Here is a 17,389-nt window from a genome sequence, read left to right as displayed (position 1 = left end):
ACATATGTACACACACATATCAAATAAAAATTTTTTATTCAAATTTTAAACATAGAATAAAAAAGCAAAACACCTGACAAAATGCCAATCATCTGTGACACTCGGTAAAGGGGATACAAGGACTCTGTCCTATCCTTGCAACTTTTCTGAGTGTTTGAAATTTTTCCAAAATAGAGTTCAATATATACATAGGGAAACTAAAACAAGGAAATAAAAATGTTTGCAAGCAATATACACATACAGAAACTAAAACAAGGAAATAAAAATGTTGGCATAAAGAAAGTTTCACGTGCAAATAATCCCCAAACTAATTTCTCTAGAGATTATCTTCTGGCCAAGATCAACTCAAGTCTCAACTGAAGAGAGATTTGAAGAACTACAGTGATACACTGCTCTTCAGGGTTTTCTTTATAATATCCCAGCACAGAAGAATTTGAAAAAAATAAAACTTAAGAACCACCAAATGGATCCAGATATGGCTCTAAGAGACGGTGAAAATTACAATATAAATGATATTTATATGATGAAAAATATTTTAAATGTTTTCTGGGATAAAATATTTATTCTATGTAACTCCTTTACAATGTCGGAACGTGACATAGAAAATTTACGAGTCAATTCTGAATCTAAGTATTGCTTTACAAATATTGGTAATAATTTCAGTTTGGAGCAACATTTCTCCAAATTGAAATTAATTTTTTAAACATCTAAGAACAACAATGACTCAAGAAAAGTCAATTAATTTGGCATTACTGGCAAAAGAATATGCATTATGAGAAAATTTTTATTATAACAACATAATTAGGGATTTTACCAAAATGAAGGCAAGAAAAATTAATTTAACGGAATAAATACGTAATAATCCACGTATATAATTTTATTTTGCATCCAAACACTGCTGTCCTACCATGAGAACACCATGAGCACATTGAACAGCATGTGCAATAATGATTAAATTAATTTATCTTGGATATTTTGTTGACTCTAAGTCATACAAAAGCCACAGCTTTACATATTTTTTTATTTTGTCATTAGAAAGTATATTTGTCTAGGTAAGAGGATAGAACGCATTTAACAGTTAGTTACTTTCAAATAATTCAAATATTTTGATATATGATATGTGAGCCTTTATTGTACTCGGACCTGGCCACACAAATATTAGAGGCAGGCCTGCTCCTTCCGTCTCTCTAGGTAACTATTTTTATTTGGTTTTGGTCCTTTCATTGTTTCTATTTAAAAGCATAAATATAGATGGATAATAGATGAAATGTTCCTACATTCCTACACAAAAGATAGCATTCTCTAGATAGTGTTCTATATCTAGCTTTTTAATTTAAACTTATATTCTGAGGGCCGGCCCCGTGGCTGAGCGGTTAAGTTTTCAAGCTCCGCCTCAGCGGCCCAGGGTTTCGTCAGTTCAGATCCTGGGCGCAGACATGGCACCGCTCATCAGGCCATGCTGAGGCGGCGTCCCACATAGCACATCTAGAAGGACCTAACAACTAGAATATACAACTATGTACTGGGGGGCTGTGGGGAGAAGAAAAACAAAAAGAAAAAAGATTGGCAACAGATGTCAGCTCAGGTGCCAACCTTTAAAAATAAATGAATAAAGAAATTTAAAAAATTATATTCTGGCAATTACTCCATACCAGTGTATAGAGATCATCCTTATTCTTTTAACAGCTGCATAGTACTCCACTGCATGGAGTTTATTCAAGGATTGTTTAGAGGGGATTCAAAGTGCTGTGTCTTATCTCAAGTCAGATGTGGGAAGGAGCTGCCATGAGGATCTGTCACATGGGGGTGAAATAAGAGAAGAGGTTCCCCCCCAGTGCTTATCTTTCACTCTAGTAAGGGATTTTTATGATCAGATGGACTGGCTTGTTGAAAGTTAAAATAAGGCCACACCCTACGTGTAGAGGCAGCCTCCCCCAGAAGGGACCGGCTGTCTCCAACCTCAGCCACCCAAGGGACAGGACAGACCTGGGAAGGGAAATAGGACTCTAGAAGTGGGACCTTTGGTTTTGTCGCTCTGGGGCCTGAACTCTGATGGATCTAAACTGGTTTGCGGGTGCTCCCCTGCTTAAAACCATGCAGACACACCCCATCGCTCTACATAATTTACCATGGTTTACAAATCCTCTGTAATCCGGCCTCATCCCTCACTAAACTCATTCCTCCCTTGCCAGATACTAACCAACTGCTAGTAATCTCCTGCACATAGCACGCTGCCACATCCCATTTACCTGGTTACTTACCATGGTCCCTTCAATGAAGCTAGGGGTCAGTTCTTCCAGGAAGCCTTCTTTGACCACCTCGGGCTAAGTTAAGTAACTGTTTTATGTGCCTACTTACACGCTAGACACGTTGTATTATAATTGTTTACTTGTCTGTCCCCTTCACTAGAGTACAAGTTTCTCACGCACATAGACCTGTCTTAGTCATCATCCTATCTCCAGCCCCCAGCTTAGGACCTGACACAATATCCCAGCTCAGAGTTACGAGACAGAGAGGGGAACCACCACAATGCCTTTTCCTTCACATCAAACCCTCTCTGTCCACATGTCACCTCTATTTTCACTGCAGTGCTGTCATCACTCAGGATGAATTGAAATGAGGCCCAAGGGTCTGGCTTCTCCGATCGTCAATGCTGCTTTTCAGTGCCCCCTTCCTCCTGCCCGCTCCCTGAGATGAGGGAACAATTCAACCTAGGGACACCAGGGGGGCGCTCTCAGGCAACGAAGAAATAGAGAAACCATTGAAAACCTAAATTCCAATTTCATCACATAGTCTTGCCCTTGCTCAAGAACCTGCAGCTGCTCCCCATTGCCTACTTTATCTTAAGATCCAAGTTCCTCCCCCATGACCTAACTCCACCTCATCTGCCCAAGCTCTCACATGTATGCACCTTCTCCCCTGTTGAATTTCTAGTTAGCCATGTAATAAATATTCTTTACTGAGTACCAGCTTTTTGCATAAGGGTGGTGCCAATGGGTGGTGGTAGGGGCTAATGCTCTCCTCAAGGCATTCCAAGCAGACATACAATGGAAATGAAAGCACTGGGCTTGCTCTGCAAATATCACTTCAAGCCATGTCACTTAGTCTCCCCACCAGCCCCACCTTCTAACCAGATGGTTACCCTGAACTCTTCTGATACAGAAACTCTGCAGTCGTCATTGTACGAGCCCTTCTCTTCAGTCACCCCTCTCTCCTTGCTTGTGCCACTTACCCTGCCTGGAATATCTATCCTCATTCCTCCCCTATCTAAACCTGACTTTTCACTGAAGCCTCCACATGTCCAGAAGGACTTTCCTGGCTAGTGCAGGCAGAGGTCCACACTGATGCTCCCTTTTCTGAATCCCTGCTGCATTTCCTGTTTATACCACATAATTCCGTGGTATTCAATCCACTACTTTCATTTCCAGTATACGTTTACTTAACGCAGCTGTGAATTATTACAGGTAGCATGCACAGGTTTGGAAGTTAGATCAATCTCGGTTCAAATTTTAGTTCCTTGGAGTGATCAAAAAGCTCAGGAACCAGACAACAGTGATGGCTGGATAACATTGTGAATGTACTTAATGCCACTGAATTGTACACTGAAAATAGTTAAAAGGGTAAATTAGGCTATGTGTCTTTTACCACAATGAAAAAAATGTAGTTCCATCATTCACAGGCTGCGTGACTTCAGGTCATTTAACTTTTGTTCTTCAGTTTCCTCATTTGTTTTGTTGCAAAGATCAAGATAAATATTGGTGGTGAAAATGACCCTTAAGTGAAGCGTCTCAGTTGTAACGCATGGTACAGATATTGGATATGAGTAGCTTCTTCCCTGCTTCTGAGCACGGCCGTGTCCCCTATGAGTGGTCACTGGTTCCGTCACTTTCCCGAGATTAGCTAATTAAGTGGTAGAACAGTCTCAAAGCCACCAGTTCCTTCATGGAGTTTACAGCTGGGTGTCTGAGACCAACGCTGAAAGCACTTTCCAGGGTGCCAGGGATGCGAAGGGAAGGTGGCACAGGAGAGCCCAGCCCCAGGCTGACCTGGTCTGGGGCCCTTCTCTGACTCCAAATCCTGCGTACTCTCCGTTCATCAAGTTCTGAAGCCCCAGACCCTGGGGTGTGGGTCAGGGTGGCAGGGAGCAAGCTCCTGTCTTGCCTCCCCTCTTCTCTTTCTCCCACCTCTCTCCCCTCCTCCAGGATCAGCTGTGGCAACTTCAGCAGGATCACAGCCCGCCTTCCCGGAGTGGAGTGGAACAAGGCTCCCCTCCTCCAGGGCTCCTCCCGGGTTACTCAAAGCTCTGTGTGGAAGGGTAGAGGGAATGCGGAAGTGGCCTTCAGGGAGGTAAAGGCCAGGAGACCCAGAACATAGCATCTCTAGGTTTCCCATGGGCTCCTCTCCTAGACTAGCTGGCCTTTCCTCAGGGACAACCCAGAGTCAAATTTAAACAGCTCTCTGGGGACATTACTCCCCTTGCGTGGCGGTATTTTGGGGAGCGGATGTGAATTTCCCTGAGGGGGAGAGGTGTAATCTCTCAGCATCCTGCTTCCAGCCCCCACCCTGTAACCCCGCCCCCTAACATGCTCCAATCTCCAAATTTAGGGTGGAAGGAGGAAGTGGAAAGATGTTTAGGCCCTCAGAGTCCAGAGAACTGAGACCCAGAAGATAGGGGGAAGAGGCCCCATTATTACAGCTGACAGGAGTGGGTCCTGCAGAAGCTAGAAGGATACGCAGAAGCTAGAAGGATACCCAGAAGCTCCCACTCCTGTCCCAACCCTGAGAGCCTGCGTGGAGGGTCCTACTTTCCTTGTTCAGAGGTCACTGCGCGCCCAGGGGGCAGCTCCCAGGGGCTCCCTATGCAGCCTCAGCTTTCTCCCCAACACCCCCCTACTCTGCCTCCCCCTCTCCCTTTCCAGAGCGGGGAGAGGGAAGACTGAATCACCGCAGCCGGGAGACCGGATTCGGGGCTTCCGGAGAGCCCCAGGGTCCCCCGCCCAAGCCCCTCCCCGGCCCGCGGCGCCGCCTGAGCATTTATGGTAATGTTTGGGTCGGTGGCGAACGACGCCGGATGCCCCGCCTCCCTGGAGCCTCTGCGGGGCGAGATCTGGGGAGCAGGGGCTATGGCGGGGTCCCCTGGGGGGAAGCCCTGGGTGCTGGGGGGCTCCCCACGTGGAGAAGCCCTTGGGGTCGGAGGGGACAAGAGAGACAGTCCCAGGTCTGAGGGCTCAGCAGGCTGGGGACTAGGATGGGAGGGGTGTGACCTCCCTCAACATACCCCACCCACAGCTGCCCCCTCCCGCTAGTTTAAGGGTCCCTAGTCCCCAGGAGTAGTCCCTATGCATCCACATCCTCTTTCTCCTTCTCTCCCCCCGACTCCCTGGCAGAGAAGGGGCTGAGAAGAGAGGCCAGGCGCTCCCAGGGGAGCCGCTGGAATGCTGGGAGCCTGGGAACAGACCCTACAGTCCCTGGGAAAGCCACGCCGTGGGAATCCCACCCGCAGCCCCCTCCCCAGGATGGACCACCGGATACCAGAGACCCCAGCTCCCCAACAGGGGGCTTTGTGAGACTGGAAAAGCCCCCTGTCCAAGCCCCAGCCTGGCTCAACCCCAGAGTTCAGTAGGCCAGCTGTGACGAAGACACCCCGTCCCCCCCCCTCCCCTCGCCCTGCCTGCTCTAACATAATCCTCGCCATTGTGCCACTAGCCCCTCCCCCCTCCGCTTCTCTGGACCCCTGTACAATGGGGCCTTTGCCGCCTCCAGCACTCAGGGTGGAGATGAACTCACTCACGGTTTTTCCAAGTTTAAAAATAGCCCCTCCCATCCCCCCTAAGTCACTCTCCTCCCCTTCCACGGTGTTTCAGGGGTGCACCTTAGTCCAGGCTGCACCTCCTTCCTGCCGCCCTGAGTCAAGTGCAAAGGCCATGAGTGAGACTCCTTCCGCCGGGATAGGGGCTGCTTCCCCCCATTCAATCTCTTCCCCCACATCTTCCACCCAGCCCCCCAGTATCCGGTTTCCTGGCCCATGATGTCCTCATCAACAACTGCCCCCCACCCTCCTCCCACCCTGTTTTTCGCTCCCTCAGCACAGACTCCTCCCAACTCAGACCCCCATTCTGGAGGAATTCTCCTACCTTGCCTCCAAGGACCCAGATTGGACTCTATTTTCTGGCCAGGCCAGGGGGTTCCCCAGCCTCCATAACTGCCAAGATTGCTGGGTCGCCCCCCCAACCCCACCCCCAGCTCCTTACTGCAGCTGCAAACTTGTCTCTCTCAGCTTCCTTCCTCCACCCAGCCGGCCCTCCTCACATCCTCCTGAGGAAGGCCCCTTGGCCAGAGGGATGGGTGGGAGGCCACTGTGCCCTCTACGCTGGAGGTGAGAGAGGACTCCCAGGTTAAAATCTCACCCCAGCAAGTCCCTGGGGGTAGGCCCCGCCTCATCTTTTTACCAACTCCACTGGTGCTGGGGCCCCACTCTTCTCCACCTCTCCTTACAATGAAATGAAAGGCCCTCCCACCCTGGAGACTGTAGCTGAGGGACCCAGACGACAGCCACCACCCCACCCAGCCTCAGTTTCTCTGCCTGGGGTCAGACCTATGGCAGAGAGATACACAGAGGGCATTCCACACAGCGGGTCCTCTCATCTCTGAGCAGCCTGGGTCTGCCATGGGGGTGGAGGAATGCAGCATTCCGACCCCGTCCTTCTGGAGAGAAATGAAGCAAAGAATTAGGACTCTGGCCCAGGGCCGCTGCTTCTGATCTTGGCCTACAATCTGGGCAAGGCTGCTTGCAACCCAGTCCAGGTGCAAGAGTCCCGGTGGGTGGAAGGCCCATTACTGCCTCCTTGATCTCCTTTTCTGCTGGATCTCAATCCTCTCTCGCTGGGAGTTTTTCCTCTGCCACCTTCTCTCTTTCCTGCGACTGCTGAAGCCCTGTCTTCTGGCATCTTAGAGGAGCTGCAGGACTGACACCCTCCACTTTCTGCTCCCTCTACCCTGTCCTCCTGCCTTCACTGCCCTTTCTTCCTATTTCTAGTCCCCTCTGAATCCTCTCCAAGGCCTTGACCTCTCTTTGGTTTGGAATCCCAAAGTGCCACCCTCATTAAGCCATCCCAAAGCTGTCTGCGCCCTGACCTCTCCCACTTCCTCCCTGGCAGCTCAGATAGCCTCAAGCTACTGGCCTCCTTAAAAGACTTTGTGCTTGCTTGGTGGGGCCATGCAGGGAAGGGATGTCATCCTAGGCTCTAACCTCATTTCCCTTTCACTGCAGAGGCAGCTCCTCCACCCCCACCTGGCTTCACTGTCCTCAGGACGGAAGAAGAATGCTGAACTGACTGTCCTTGGTGGTTAGCTGGCTTTGTTTTCAGGCCAGAGAGGAGAATGATTAGTTAATGGTGTTAAGTGAAGGGAAGGGGGTGGGGGCAGGGAAGCAGAGCTCCACGCTCAGCTCTAGGCTTGTCAGCGCAAACAGCATCCTTCAGCCATTCCCCCTCCTGCTCCCGTGGATAAACAAGCTCATCCATTCCACTCCGCCCGGGTCCAGTCCATACATTCACTCTGGGGGATGGAGAGCCAGGGTCCTCCTCTGCCTCCCTCCCCCCAGGCTCTAGGCCCCCTGCCCTGGCTGGCTTGGCAGGACCCGGGGCTGGAGACTAATGGACAGGGAGGAAGGGGTCAGCAAGGTTCTGAAAGATGAGGCTGATGTGGTTTGAGAGTCATCTCTGTGTCATCAAAACGCCGTCCCAGAGCATTCTCTCAAGTCACCTGCCCATCTCTGGCGTTTGCTGCCTCACCCTGCTCCTCCCCCAAGCAGCAGAAAGTCTGCCCTGCCAGGCAATACGCCTCAACCCCAAATCAGGGCCCTATTTGACCCTGACTGCTGAAGGAGTCCTGCAGATGTGGCCCCCTTTCCCAGGGCCAGGGTGCTGGGGTCTCTGCGAGGCAGAAGCCCATCCCACTCCCCAGAACCTTAGTTCAAGAGGCCAGAAGACCCAGGGCTGGGGAAGAAGGGCAGTGGCAGGGCTCCCACCACCTGGCTGTGTGGCAGACCCCACTCAGGGCTGCCTGACACCATTCCTGATCCCTTCTTCATATGCCACCCCCACAGTCAAGAGGGACCGGGAGCCTGTGCAGCGGAAGAGGGGCCTGGAGCTCTGCTGCAGGGGGTCTTTCAACCCCTGGGAACAGCAACAGGTTTTCAGGGGTCACTGGAGACCTTGAACCCATTAACTCTTCCTCTTCCTTTCTTCATTCAGGTGAGGGGAAACTGAGTCCCAGGCTAGGCTCAATGAGTGAAGAGGACAGAAACAGAATTCTCAAGGCCTGGGCTTGGAGAAGTGTGAAACCCTTGGGCCTGTGCCTTCAGCCCCCTCCCTCCTTCCTCTAGTCAGACGGACTTGCAGGAGCGTGGGTTTGAAGGGGTAGCCCATAAGGCACCATCTCCACTCCCCAATACAGGTACCTCTGGGTCTGTGGGATCCGGCCCAGGGTTCTCCCCTCCAAGCTGCCAGGACTGCGAGGCTTGGGGGCAGCGCCAGGCCGGCGGCAGCCGCAGTGGTGCAATCGTTCTGGGAAGCGACCGTGGCCGGCCGATTTCTCTGTGGCAGGGGTCTTGCGGGCTGCAGGAAGAGGCAGAGAGAGGAGCCTGAATGGGAGGCCCCCCTCGGGGACACCGAGGACCTTGTCATCCGCTCCTCCCGCCAGGAGGTCCCCCCAGGGCTACCCTGGCCGGTAGGGGCTGAGCGGGGGCGCGCGCTGCTGGTTCTGACCCGGCGTGACTCTGGGCATCCGGGCCAGCTTCTCCTTGCTGCTGCCTCGGCCAGACGGTCCGGCCTCGAGACACCTGTCACTGCCCCCTCACCCTGACCAGGGTGGGGGGCGGGGAGGCCGCCTCCGGCCTCCCCCTCCGCGAGCGGCGCGGCTCGGCGCAGCTCCCGGCCTCCGGCGCCGGACCCGCCCCCTAGGGCTGCGGCGCGGGGCGGGGGCGGGGGGCTGCGCGGGGCGTGGCGGGCCAGCCCCGCGCTCCGGGCCCCCTCCCCCGCCCCCCTGACGTCAGCCCCCGGCCGCCGCGGGCTTGCTCACTTGCCACTCGCCCTCCGGCCGGGAAGCATGGAGCTGTCCAGGCTCGTCTGCGCCTTTCTGCTCGCCGCCTGCTGCTGCTGTCGCCGTGCCGCGGGTGAGTGAGTTCGCTGGGGAGCCCGCGCCTGCAATGGCCCGGGCCGAGGGGCTTCGGGAGCGTGCCCGGGAGCTGCGCTGACGACGCGGTGCGGCCGGGGCTTTGCGCTTTGGCGTGCGCTCCTCCTCGGGTCCCCGGCACCCGGGTGCCTTGCGCGCGTGCAACTCCTCTTTGCAGCCAGTTTGCAGCCTCTGTTCTAGAGTGTCCCCGGAGCGGGATTGGGGAGGCGGGGAGGAGGCAGCTGCCCGGAGCGGGAAGGGGTGGAGCCGAGCCTCTTGGGGCTTTGGGGAGAGCTTTTCTCAGGTGCTTACTCTGGGGGCTCGCAGCTGATGTCGTGACGGGTGGCGCAGCTAGAGCGCATCCCCAAATCCTGAATTCCTCGCCCGCCTGTTGCTGGAAAAGGCAGCTTTCTTAGCTGGAGGGGTGCGCCGAGCCCTCCCTCTCCCGCCCGGGCTTCGAGCCAGGCTGGAGGTGAGCGAGAGGGGGAGGGACGGCGGCTCCCGCCTGAGCTGGGCGTTGGCAGGGGCCGGGGGCGACGTGGGTCGCCTCGCGCCTACCGGGGTGACGGGATCGCAGGTGGCAGAGACGAGGGATTGAGGATTCCCAGAGTGGAAGCGCCCCAGACTTGTTACATCTCCAGGAATGGGACCGCGTTCAGGTGGGAAGAGCGCCCCTGCACCTCTGTGTTTTTCTCTGGAAATGCCTCAGAGCTGGGCGCTCCCGGGTCCACGCTGCCCTTGTATGGCCCGCAACGATGTCGCGTGTTTCTCTTGGCTCCTTGGTCCCGGGTCGCAGCCGCTGTCCGGCAGGGGAAGGCTAGGCAATAGCCAGCTCCTCGCCTCATGCTCAGTGCCAACAGCGTCCCTGGGGTACCCCCGGCTGCTGCCTTCCAAGCTGACCATATTTCTGGAGAAAAGGTTAAATCGGGCTCCACAGCTGCAGCAGGTCCAGCCCCCCTACCCCACCCCACCCCAGCCCTGCTCTTCTAGCTCTGGAGAAACAGAGTCAGGGATCTGAGGCTCCTGCTCTGGGTTGAAGACCTCTCCATCTGCCCTGCTTGTTTGGGAGCCAGCCCAGGGCAACAACCCAGGCATCCCGGAGTCCAGCCAGATGGTATCGAGTGACATCACCTTCTCACAGGGCGGGCAGCACGCTGGCACCACTGACGTCACTCCTGCCCACGGCCTGGCCCTTGCCCTGACCGTTGGGGGAGACTCTGACCCCTCCATATTCACAAGGCTCCCAGGATGGGGTCCCCCAAGTGTGCAGGATGTTCATGGAGGTGCCACTTAGGGAGGATGAGATGGGAGCTTCTGGCCAGAGTTGGCCCACTGGGTCTTGTGGGGGATTTAGGGAAGGAGTTTTTTGGGGGCAAAGGGTAGAGTAGTGAAGTCTTCCCCTGGGTGTGGGGACACAAAGGGGCCTGTGTGCCCCAGCTTGGCACATGCCTTGCATTCCCACACTCTGAGCTCACTCGGAGAGGAGGGGCATGTAAGGAAAGGGACCTTCCTCTTGGCCCAGGGCCTGGGTTGCCCCTCTGCTAGTCTCATCTGGGAGGTGCCTGGGGCTCAGGGTCTCTACTCCAATGACCAGAGGTGACCATCCCCAACTCCTTGAACTGGGAGCGGGCTGGCTCCAGGCTGGGGGCAGAGAGTGGTTGAGGGCTAGGAGAGGACAGGGCCCATTCAGACCCTCGATGTGGCAGCATGAACAGCTGCAGTGAGCGGCTGTGAGGGGAGGGCATGGAGAGCAGCTGGAGCTGACACAACTGCTGGGGGTGTTCCTCTCTCACCCCCAGGTGTGCCTGGAGAGGCGGAGCAGCCTGAGCCTGAGCTGGTAGAGGTGGAAGTAGGCGGCACGGCGCTTCTGAAGTGTGGCCCCTCCCATTCCCAGGGCAACTTCGGCCATGTGGACTGGTTTTCTGTGAGTGCTTGAGCCCCAGAGAGGGCAGCAGGGGCAGGAGGCTCTACTGGCCGTGTAGCCCCAGGATGCTCATCTCCTCTCTGCCCCTTCCCTTAGGTCCACAAAGAGAAGCCCACCCTCATCTTCCGCGTGCGCCAGGGCCTGGGCCAGAGCCAGCCTGGGGAGTACCAGCACCGGCTCAGCCTCCAGGACGAAGGGACTACTCTGGCCCTGGCACATATCACCCCCCATGACGAGCGCATCTTCCTGTGCCAGGGCAAGCGTCCTCAGTCCCAGGAGCACCGCATCCAGCTCCGTGTGTACAGTGAGTGCCCCCATCTGTTCTGTGGGCACTGTGGGTCTTGGGAAGTGGTGGTGCCATGGCCCTCCTTATTTCTCTCCCTTGTAGAAGCTCCGGAGGAGCCAAGCATCCAGGTCAATGCTGTGGGCATTTCTGTGAACAGTCAGGAGCCCGAGGAGGTGAGATTTGCTGGGGTGGTCAGGTGGTAAGTAGGCGCAAAGGCGGGGCTCGGTGGGGTTTGAGGCGGGGAGACTGGCACCCTGTTTTCCTTAGGTTGCCACCTGTGTGGGGAGGAACGGGTACCCTGTTCCTCAGGTCATCTGGTACAAGAATGGCCGGCCCCTCAAGGAGGAGAAGAACCGTGAGTAGCCCTCTTAGCCCTTAAAAGCCATGCTTATGGTACCACACAGGGATCACCTTGCATTTTATTTTACTTTATTTTTTTTAAGTACACAAGTGATGTTTGAAAATATTTTCATAAGAATTTAAACTGTATAGGGCCTGGCCCGGTGGCACAGCAGTTAAGTGCACACGTTCTGCTTCGGCGGCCTGGGGTTCACTGGTTTGGATCCCGGGTGTGGATGTGGCACCACTTGGCAAGCCATGCTGGGGTAGGCGTCCAAAAAAAAAAAAAGAAAAGAGGATTGGGAGATGTTAGCTCAGGGCTAATCTTCCTCAAAAAAAAACAAAAAAGAATTTAAACCGTATAGAAAATCTATAAGGACAATTTCCTTCCTGCTCCAGACCCCCTCACAGAAGTCATCTCTGCTTGGAAGTAGTGTGTTTTCTCTCAAGTCTATTTCTGTTTACTTACTCATGTACATATATCTTGGGATGTATAGACTTTTTTTTTGTTTTTTTACTAAATCAGTGGTTCTTAGCCAGGGGTGATTTTGCTCCTCCTCTGGGGCTATTTGGCAATGTCTGGAGACAGTTTTGGTTGTCACAAATGGAGGGGTGCTACTGGCATGGAGCAGGTAGGGACCAGCGATGCTGCTAAACATCCTGCAGTGCACAGGACAGCCCCACAACAGAGAATGATCTGGCCCCCAGTGTCAGCAGTGCGGGGGTTGAGAGACCTTGATCTAAATGGTAGTGTGTGGTATACGTTGCTATACAATTTCATTTTTCTTGTGACAGTGAGTCTTGGAAATCTTTCCAGGTCAGTCTATCTAGAGCTGACTCTCTTGCCGACTGCCTAGTATTCTCTATGATGTAGATAATGTAGTTTAGTTAATCGCTCATTCCCCTGTTAGTGGACGTCAAGTGTTCTCTCATTTCTTTTTATCACTGCAGCATCATTTGCACACATCCTTGTGCATGTTCCCATGTCTAAGTGTTTATCCAGGTGTTATAATGAGCGTTATAATGAGCACTCAAACTGTCAGATTCAAGGGTCACAGCTTGCATTTGTACCTGGCCTTCCAAAGGGGGCAAGGGGTCCCTTAGGCGCTCCCCTGCCAACCCCCAAGGAGACAAAGGGGGTGGAGTTGGAGGCAGGGCTGAGTCTGAGCCCCGTCCCCTTCCTCCCCGCTCAGGAGTCCACATTCAGTCGTCCCAGATCGTGGAGTCGAGTGGCTTGTACACCTTGCAGAGCGTTCTGAAGGCACAGCTGGTTAAAGAAGACAAAGATGCCCAGTTTTACTGTGAGCTCAACTACCGGCTGCCCAGCGGGAACCACATGAAGGAATCTAAGGAGGTCACTGTCCCTGTTTTCTGTGAGTACTGACCCACCCCACTGGGGCAAGGTCTGGCGGAAACTTCTGCTAGCTCCTCTCACCCAGCACAGGGGCAGCTCTTGGGCTGAGAGCTACCCCCTTTGCCTGTGCAGACCCTGCAGAGAAAGTGTGGTTGGAGGTGGAGCCCGTGGGAATGCTGAAGGAAGGGGACCGTGTGGAAATCAGGTGTTTGGCTGATGGCAACCCCCCACCCCACTTCAGCATCAGCAAGCAGGTACGGAGGGCTCCGTGCTGGGGCAGACAGGGATGCAGAAGTGTCTGGAGGTACCCTCTGCTCACTCCTTCATCTTTTCCCAGAACCTCAGCACCAGGGAGGTGGAGGAAGAGACAACGGATGACAATGGGATCCTGGTTTTGGAGCCCGCCCAGAAGGAGCACAGTGGGGTCTATGAATGCCACGGCCTGGACTTGGAAACCACAACATCGCTGCAGAGCGACCAACAGGAGCTGCTGGTGAACTGTGAGGGGCTGGGGACTCAGGACAGGGGGGCCAGGCTGGGGCAAGAGGGAGCCCTGTGGAATTCCCTCGTAGGCTGACACTACTGCTGTGTCCCCAGACGTGTCTGATATCCGAGTGAGACCTGCAGCCCCTCAGAGCCAGGAGGGCAGCAGTCTCACCCTGACCTGTGAGGCAGAGAGCAACCAGGCCATTGAGTTCCAGTGGCTGAGAGAAAAGGTACTCAGGTGGGCCTGGGGTGAGGGGCAAGGGGCTGTGGGGAGCAGAGGGCTGGGAGTGACCCTCTGACTCTTCTGTCACCCCAGACAGGCAAGCTGCTGCAAAAGGGGCCTGTGCTCCAATTATACAACCTGAAACGGGAGGAAGGGGGAGGCTACCGCTGTGTGGCGTCTGTGCCCAGTGTACCCGGGCTGAACCGCACACAGCTGGTCAACGTAGCCGTTTTTGGTGAGGAGGCCTTCTGGGCAGAGATCGGGTAGCCCCTTGAAGCCACCCCAAGTTGGGTAGTTTACAACTTTTTGAGGACAAAAAGTCAGCTGCTGTCCTGGGGTGCCCTGGTGGGGAGGGGGAAGCAGACTAGCAGAGTTGGCTGCCTCATCCTTCTCCCAACCTCCCCAAGGGTCCCCGTGGATGACAGTAAAGGAGAGGAAGGTGTGGGTGAAGGAGAACACGGTGCTGAATCTGTCTTGTGAAGCATCAGGACATCCTCGGCCCACCATCTCCTGGAATGTTGATGGCACGGTGAGCAGGCTCCTCTCCTCTTGCCGTGCTCTCATTAATCCCTGCCCAGGCTTTGCCGCCGTGACCGGACATCCTCCCTGCCCCCTGAGCTGCACCTCCTTCCTTGTAGGCAAGTGAACAAGACCAGGATCCACAGAGTGTCCTGAGCATCCTGAATGTCCTTGTGACCCCAGAGCTGTTGGAGACAGGTGCTGAATGTGTGGCCTCCAACTCCCTGGGCAAAAACACCACCATCATTTTCCTGGAGCTGGGTAAGGGCCTCGTCCTGCAGGGCGTGGCAGGGGCATGCCCAGGTGTGGGAATTAACTTGTGCTTGTCCTGACCCACCTCCCAATCCATCTAACTACTCTCACACCAGACTCCAACAGAACCATTGGCCTCAGCACCTCCACTGTCAGTCCTCATGCCAAAGCCAACAGCACCTCCACAGGTAAGCCGTGCCTGGCACGAGAACAGGGCTGTGCCAGGGCATCTTCATTCTTCCCTGACCCTCCCTGGGGAGCCCTGTCAAGAAAGGTGAGCAGTGGCCTATCTTCTATCAGTCCTGGGCTTGGTGGGGCAGCGATGGAAATGCGGCAGCCTGGGGCACAGAGTGACTAGGAGTGTCTTTGTGAGACAGAGAAAAAGCTGCCAGAGCCTGAAAGCAAGGGTGTGGTCATCGTGGCTGTGACTGTGTGCATCCTGGTCCTGGCTGTGCTGGGTGCTGTCCTCTATTTCTTCTACAAGAAGGGCAAGCTGCCGTGTGGGCGCTCAGGCAAACAAGAGATGTAAGCACAGTACCTAGTGCTCTGCGGCCCCACCCGGTCTCACGCTCCCCAGCTTGCTGCCTCCTCAGGATGTTCCCTGCCTGCCCCAGTGCCCACTCGCCCCTAGGAGCAGGCGTGGGACGCTGGGTCTGAATGCTCCCTGCTTTCCTGCCCACTACCCAGCTTCTACCACCCACACCTTCTCCCTTTCATTCATTACCTGTGTTCCTTCCCTGAGCTGGCCCCAGAGCACCTAAGAGCCCCATCACCCAGTCCAACATCCTTCCCAACGGCCCTCCCCTGCCCTTGCCCCAGAGTTGCCAACCTCTTGCCTCCCTCCCTCCTCCCAGCACGCTGCCCCCGTCTCCTAAGAGTGAATTTGTAGTTGAAGTTAAGTCAGATAAACTCCCAGAAGAGATGGGCCTCCTACAGGGCAGCAACGGTGACAAGAGGGCTCCAGGAGACCAGGTAGGAGGCAGGTCCTGTGGTCAGTGCCTGAAACATTTTCAGGGATTGGGAGCAACAGGGGCTAATGGTTCTTGTCCTCTCCAAACACTAACTCTTTCTATCCTTCTCCTCCTCTGTTGGAGAGTGGGAGCAGGCCCCATCTTGCCTTCCTAACAGTACTCACAGACGGTAGAGCCAGGCAAGTGGCTGAGGGACCCTGGAGAGAGGGTAGCTCCCAAGACTGAGAGCAAAAACCCTGTCCCAGCACCATCACCTCCTCCTGAACTGGGCCTGTGGCTCAGGTCACTAGGTGTGAAGGGCGGCCCGGGCCTATGCGGGGGCCCACTCGCTCCTTCCCTGCCCTGCCATACCGCCCTTGCTGCTTCCCTCTAGGCTGCTGCACCTCGTTCATCAGCTTCTGCTTCTGTCCCTCCTCCCTTTTAGTGCTCACACCTTGAACTCCCGTCACTATGTCCACATTCCTCTTACTTCTCCTCTTCCCGTTTCTAGGGAGAGAAATACATCGATCTGAGGCACTAGCCCACTGAATCACACCAAGCCCCCTTCCTGCCTGGAACATGTCCTGTTCCCTGCTCACCCTCCCCCATCCCCAGGACTCAGGATGGTCACCAAAGCCTCTAAAGTGGACTACAGAGAAGACCCCTGCTCCAGCTCACCTGCAGAGCCCATTTCAGAGGGCAGATGGGCCAGGGCCAGAGCTGTCCTGAGAAGGAGCTCAAGTGGCCCTGGAGGCCCCCTCTTCAGGGACCAATCCACCACCCTCTCAATTTGTTGAGTGATGCTCATCCCAAGGATGGGGGCCTCAGTCCCCCAGAAGTGGGTAGGAGAGTTCCTCTTTACCCATGTCATGGCTGTAAATACCCGTCTTCAACCAGCAGCTGAATTAGGTAGCCTATTTATCTTGAGCTGATTTCCTGCCCCAAAGGCTGGCTTCATAATTCAGGTGTATCACTGAAGTGAGGATGCACTGAGCCGAAGCCCCTCTCCATTGGTGAAGTATGTTGTTCACACTGGTGCTGGAGAGTACCCCAGCATTATCTAGAAGCAGTTGACTGCCTGCCTCTCAAGTCCTTTTTGTGACACTTCCTCCTCTGGGCAGAAGCCAGGACTTCGTGTCATTCCTTAAAAGATATGCTGGGTATATCTCATTCTCCCTGCAGTGAGGAAGCTGACACTGTTTTCCAGAGTTAAGACCATTGAGCCCAATCCCCCTGCATCCACTTAGCTCCCACTGCCCTCAAGGGATCATGTAAGACTGAAAGGTGGGGTAGGGGACAGAGATGAGGTCCAGACTGTCCTTTATGGGGATTACTGTTACAGTTAGACTAGCACCAAAATTCTACAAACCGAGCTGATGGGCCTAGACCCTAGCAGAAGGGCCCTAATGGGAGAATGGTACTTAGGATGAGAAACGGGCCTGGCTAAAGCTTTGGGGTGTGTATGTGTTATCTGTGTGTGCGTGCGTGCGTGTGTGTGTGTGTGTGTGTGTGTGTGTGTGTGTGTATATGGTTTTGTTAGGCTGTGTGTAAATTTGCAAACTGTTTCCTTTTTATATATATATATGAAAAATAAAGCTTAATTGTCCCAGAAATCGTACATTGCTTTTTATTCATCACGGATACCACAGCAGCCTGGGGCCTCCAGAATTGGAACTGTACCGAAAGGAACATAAAACCCTTTGCAGCTGGGAGCAGAGACCAAGGGCTGCCTCTGCCTCTGAGCAAGCAGCTCAAGCTCTCCCGCAGAGGATAACCCCCTGCTTCTCAGCAGCAAGGCCGCCCTGCCTGAGACAGCTTGCAGGCCCGGCAGGCTGCTGGCAAGGAGCTCTCACCCTTTTTCTAGGCTTCCCTGTCACTCAGA

At 54.5% G+C, this 17,389-nt stretch overlaps 1 protein-coding gene and 1 long non-coding RNA gene across 4 annotated transcripts; one reads left to right on the top strand and one right to left on the bottom strand.

Annotated features, from left to right (window-relative positions):
* Positions 1–1,561: 1,561 nt before the first annotated feature.
* LOC124252524 (uncharacterized) lies at positions 1,562–9,218 on the bottom strand. 2 transcript variants are annotated; one of them, XR_006891981.1, is made up of 3 exons: positions 9,082–9,218; positions 8,462–8,618; positions 1,562–4,303 (listed from the first exon to the last, which is right to left on the bottom strand). It is a non-coding gene; the product is annotated as an uncharacterized LOC124252524 (long non-coding RNA). The 2 variants fall into 2 exon arrangements; XR_006891980.1 differs by lacking the exon at positions 9,082–9,218 and adding an exon at positions 8,769–8,978.
* MCAM (melanoma cell adhesion molecule) lies at positions 9,072–17,113 on the top strand. Of its 2 annotated transcripts, XM_046686148.1 has the most exons (16): positions 9,072–9,175; positions 10,974–11,098; positions 11,195–11,402; positions 11,487–11,557; positions 11,652–11,739; positions 12,917–13,096; positions 13,210–13,331; positions 13,415–13,577; positions 13,675–13,793; positions 13,880–14,021; positions 14,194–14,315; positions 14,425–14,566; positions 14,674–14,745; positions 14,935–15,082; positions 15,412–15,529; positions 16,019–17,113. In XM_046686148.1, the coding sequence occupies exons 1-16, from the start codon at positions 9,109–9,111 to the stop codon at positions 16,046–16,048; spliced, it is 1,917 nt and encodes a 638-aa protein (XP_046542104.1). In that variant the 5' UTR covers positions 9,072–9,108; the 3' UTR covers positions 16,049–17,113. The 2 variants fall into 2 exon arrangements, with proteins under 2 accessions (XP_046542104.1, XP_046542105.1); XM_046686149.1 differs by lacking the exon at positions 15,412–15,529 and having other exon boundaries at positions 9,083–9,175.
* The last annotated feature ends 276 nt before the right edge of the window (positions 17,114–17,389 follow it).

The sequence above is a fragment of the Equus quagga genome, chromosome 14 (assembly GCF_021613505.1).
Source record: "Equus quagga isolate Etosha38 chromosome 14, UCLA_HA_Equagga_1.0, whole genome shotgun sequence".
NCBI lineage: Eukaryota > Metazoa > Chordata > Mammalia > Perissodactyla > Equidae > Equus > Equus quagga.
Note: the sequence above shows the minus strand (reverse complement) of the source record. Positions and strands in the feature narration are given on the sequence as shown.

Bases quoted from the DNA above. Each gene is read 5' to 3' on its own strand.
- MCAM (XM_046686148.1), top strand. From the start codon at position 9,109: ATGGAGCTGTCCAGGCTCGTCTGCGCCTTTCTGCTCGCCGCCTGCTGC. The intron at 11,558-11,651 runs GTGAGATTTGCT...TGTTTTCCTTAG, and splicing joins ACAGTCAGGAGCCCGAGGAG to GTTGCCACCTGTGTGGGGAG. The intron at 15,083-15,411 runs GTAAGCACAGTA...CCCTCCTCCCAG, and splicing joins CGCTCAGGCAAACAAGAGAT to CACGCTGCCCCCGTCTCCTA.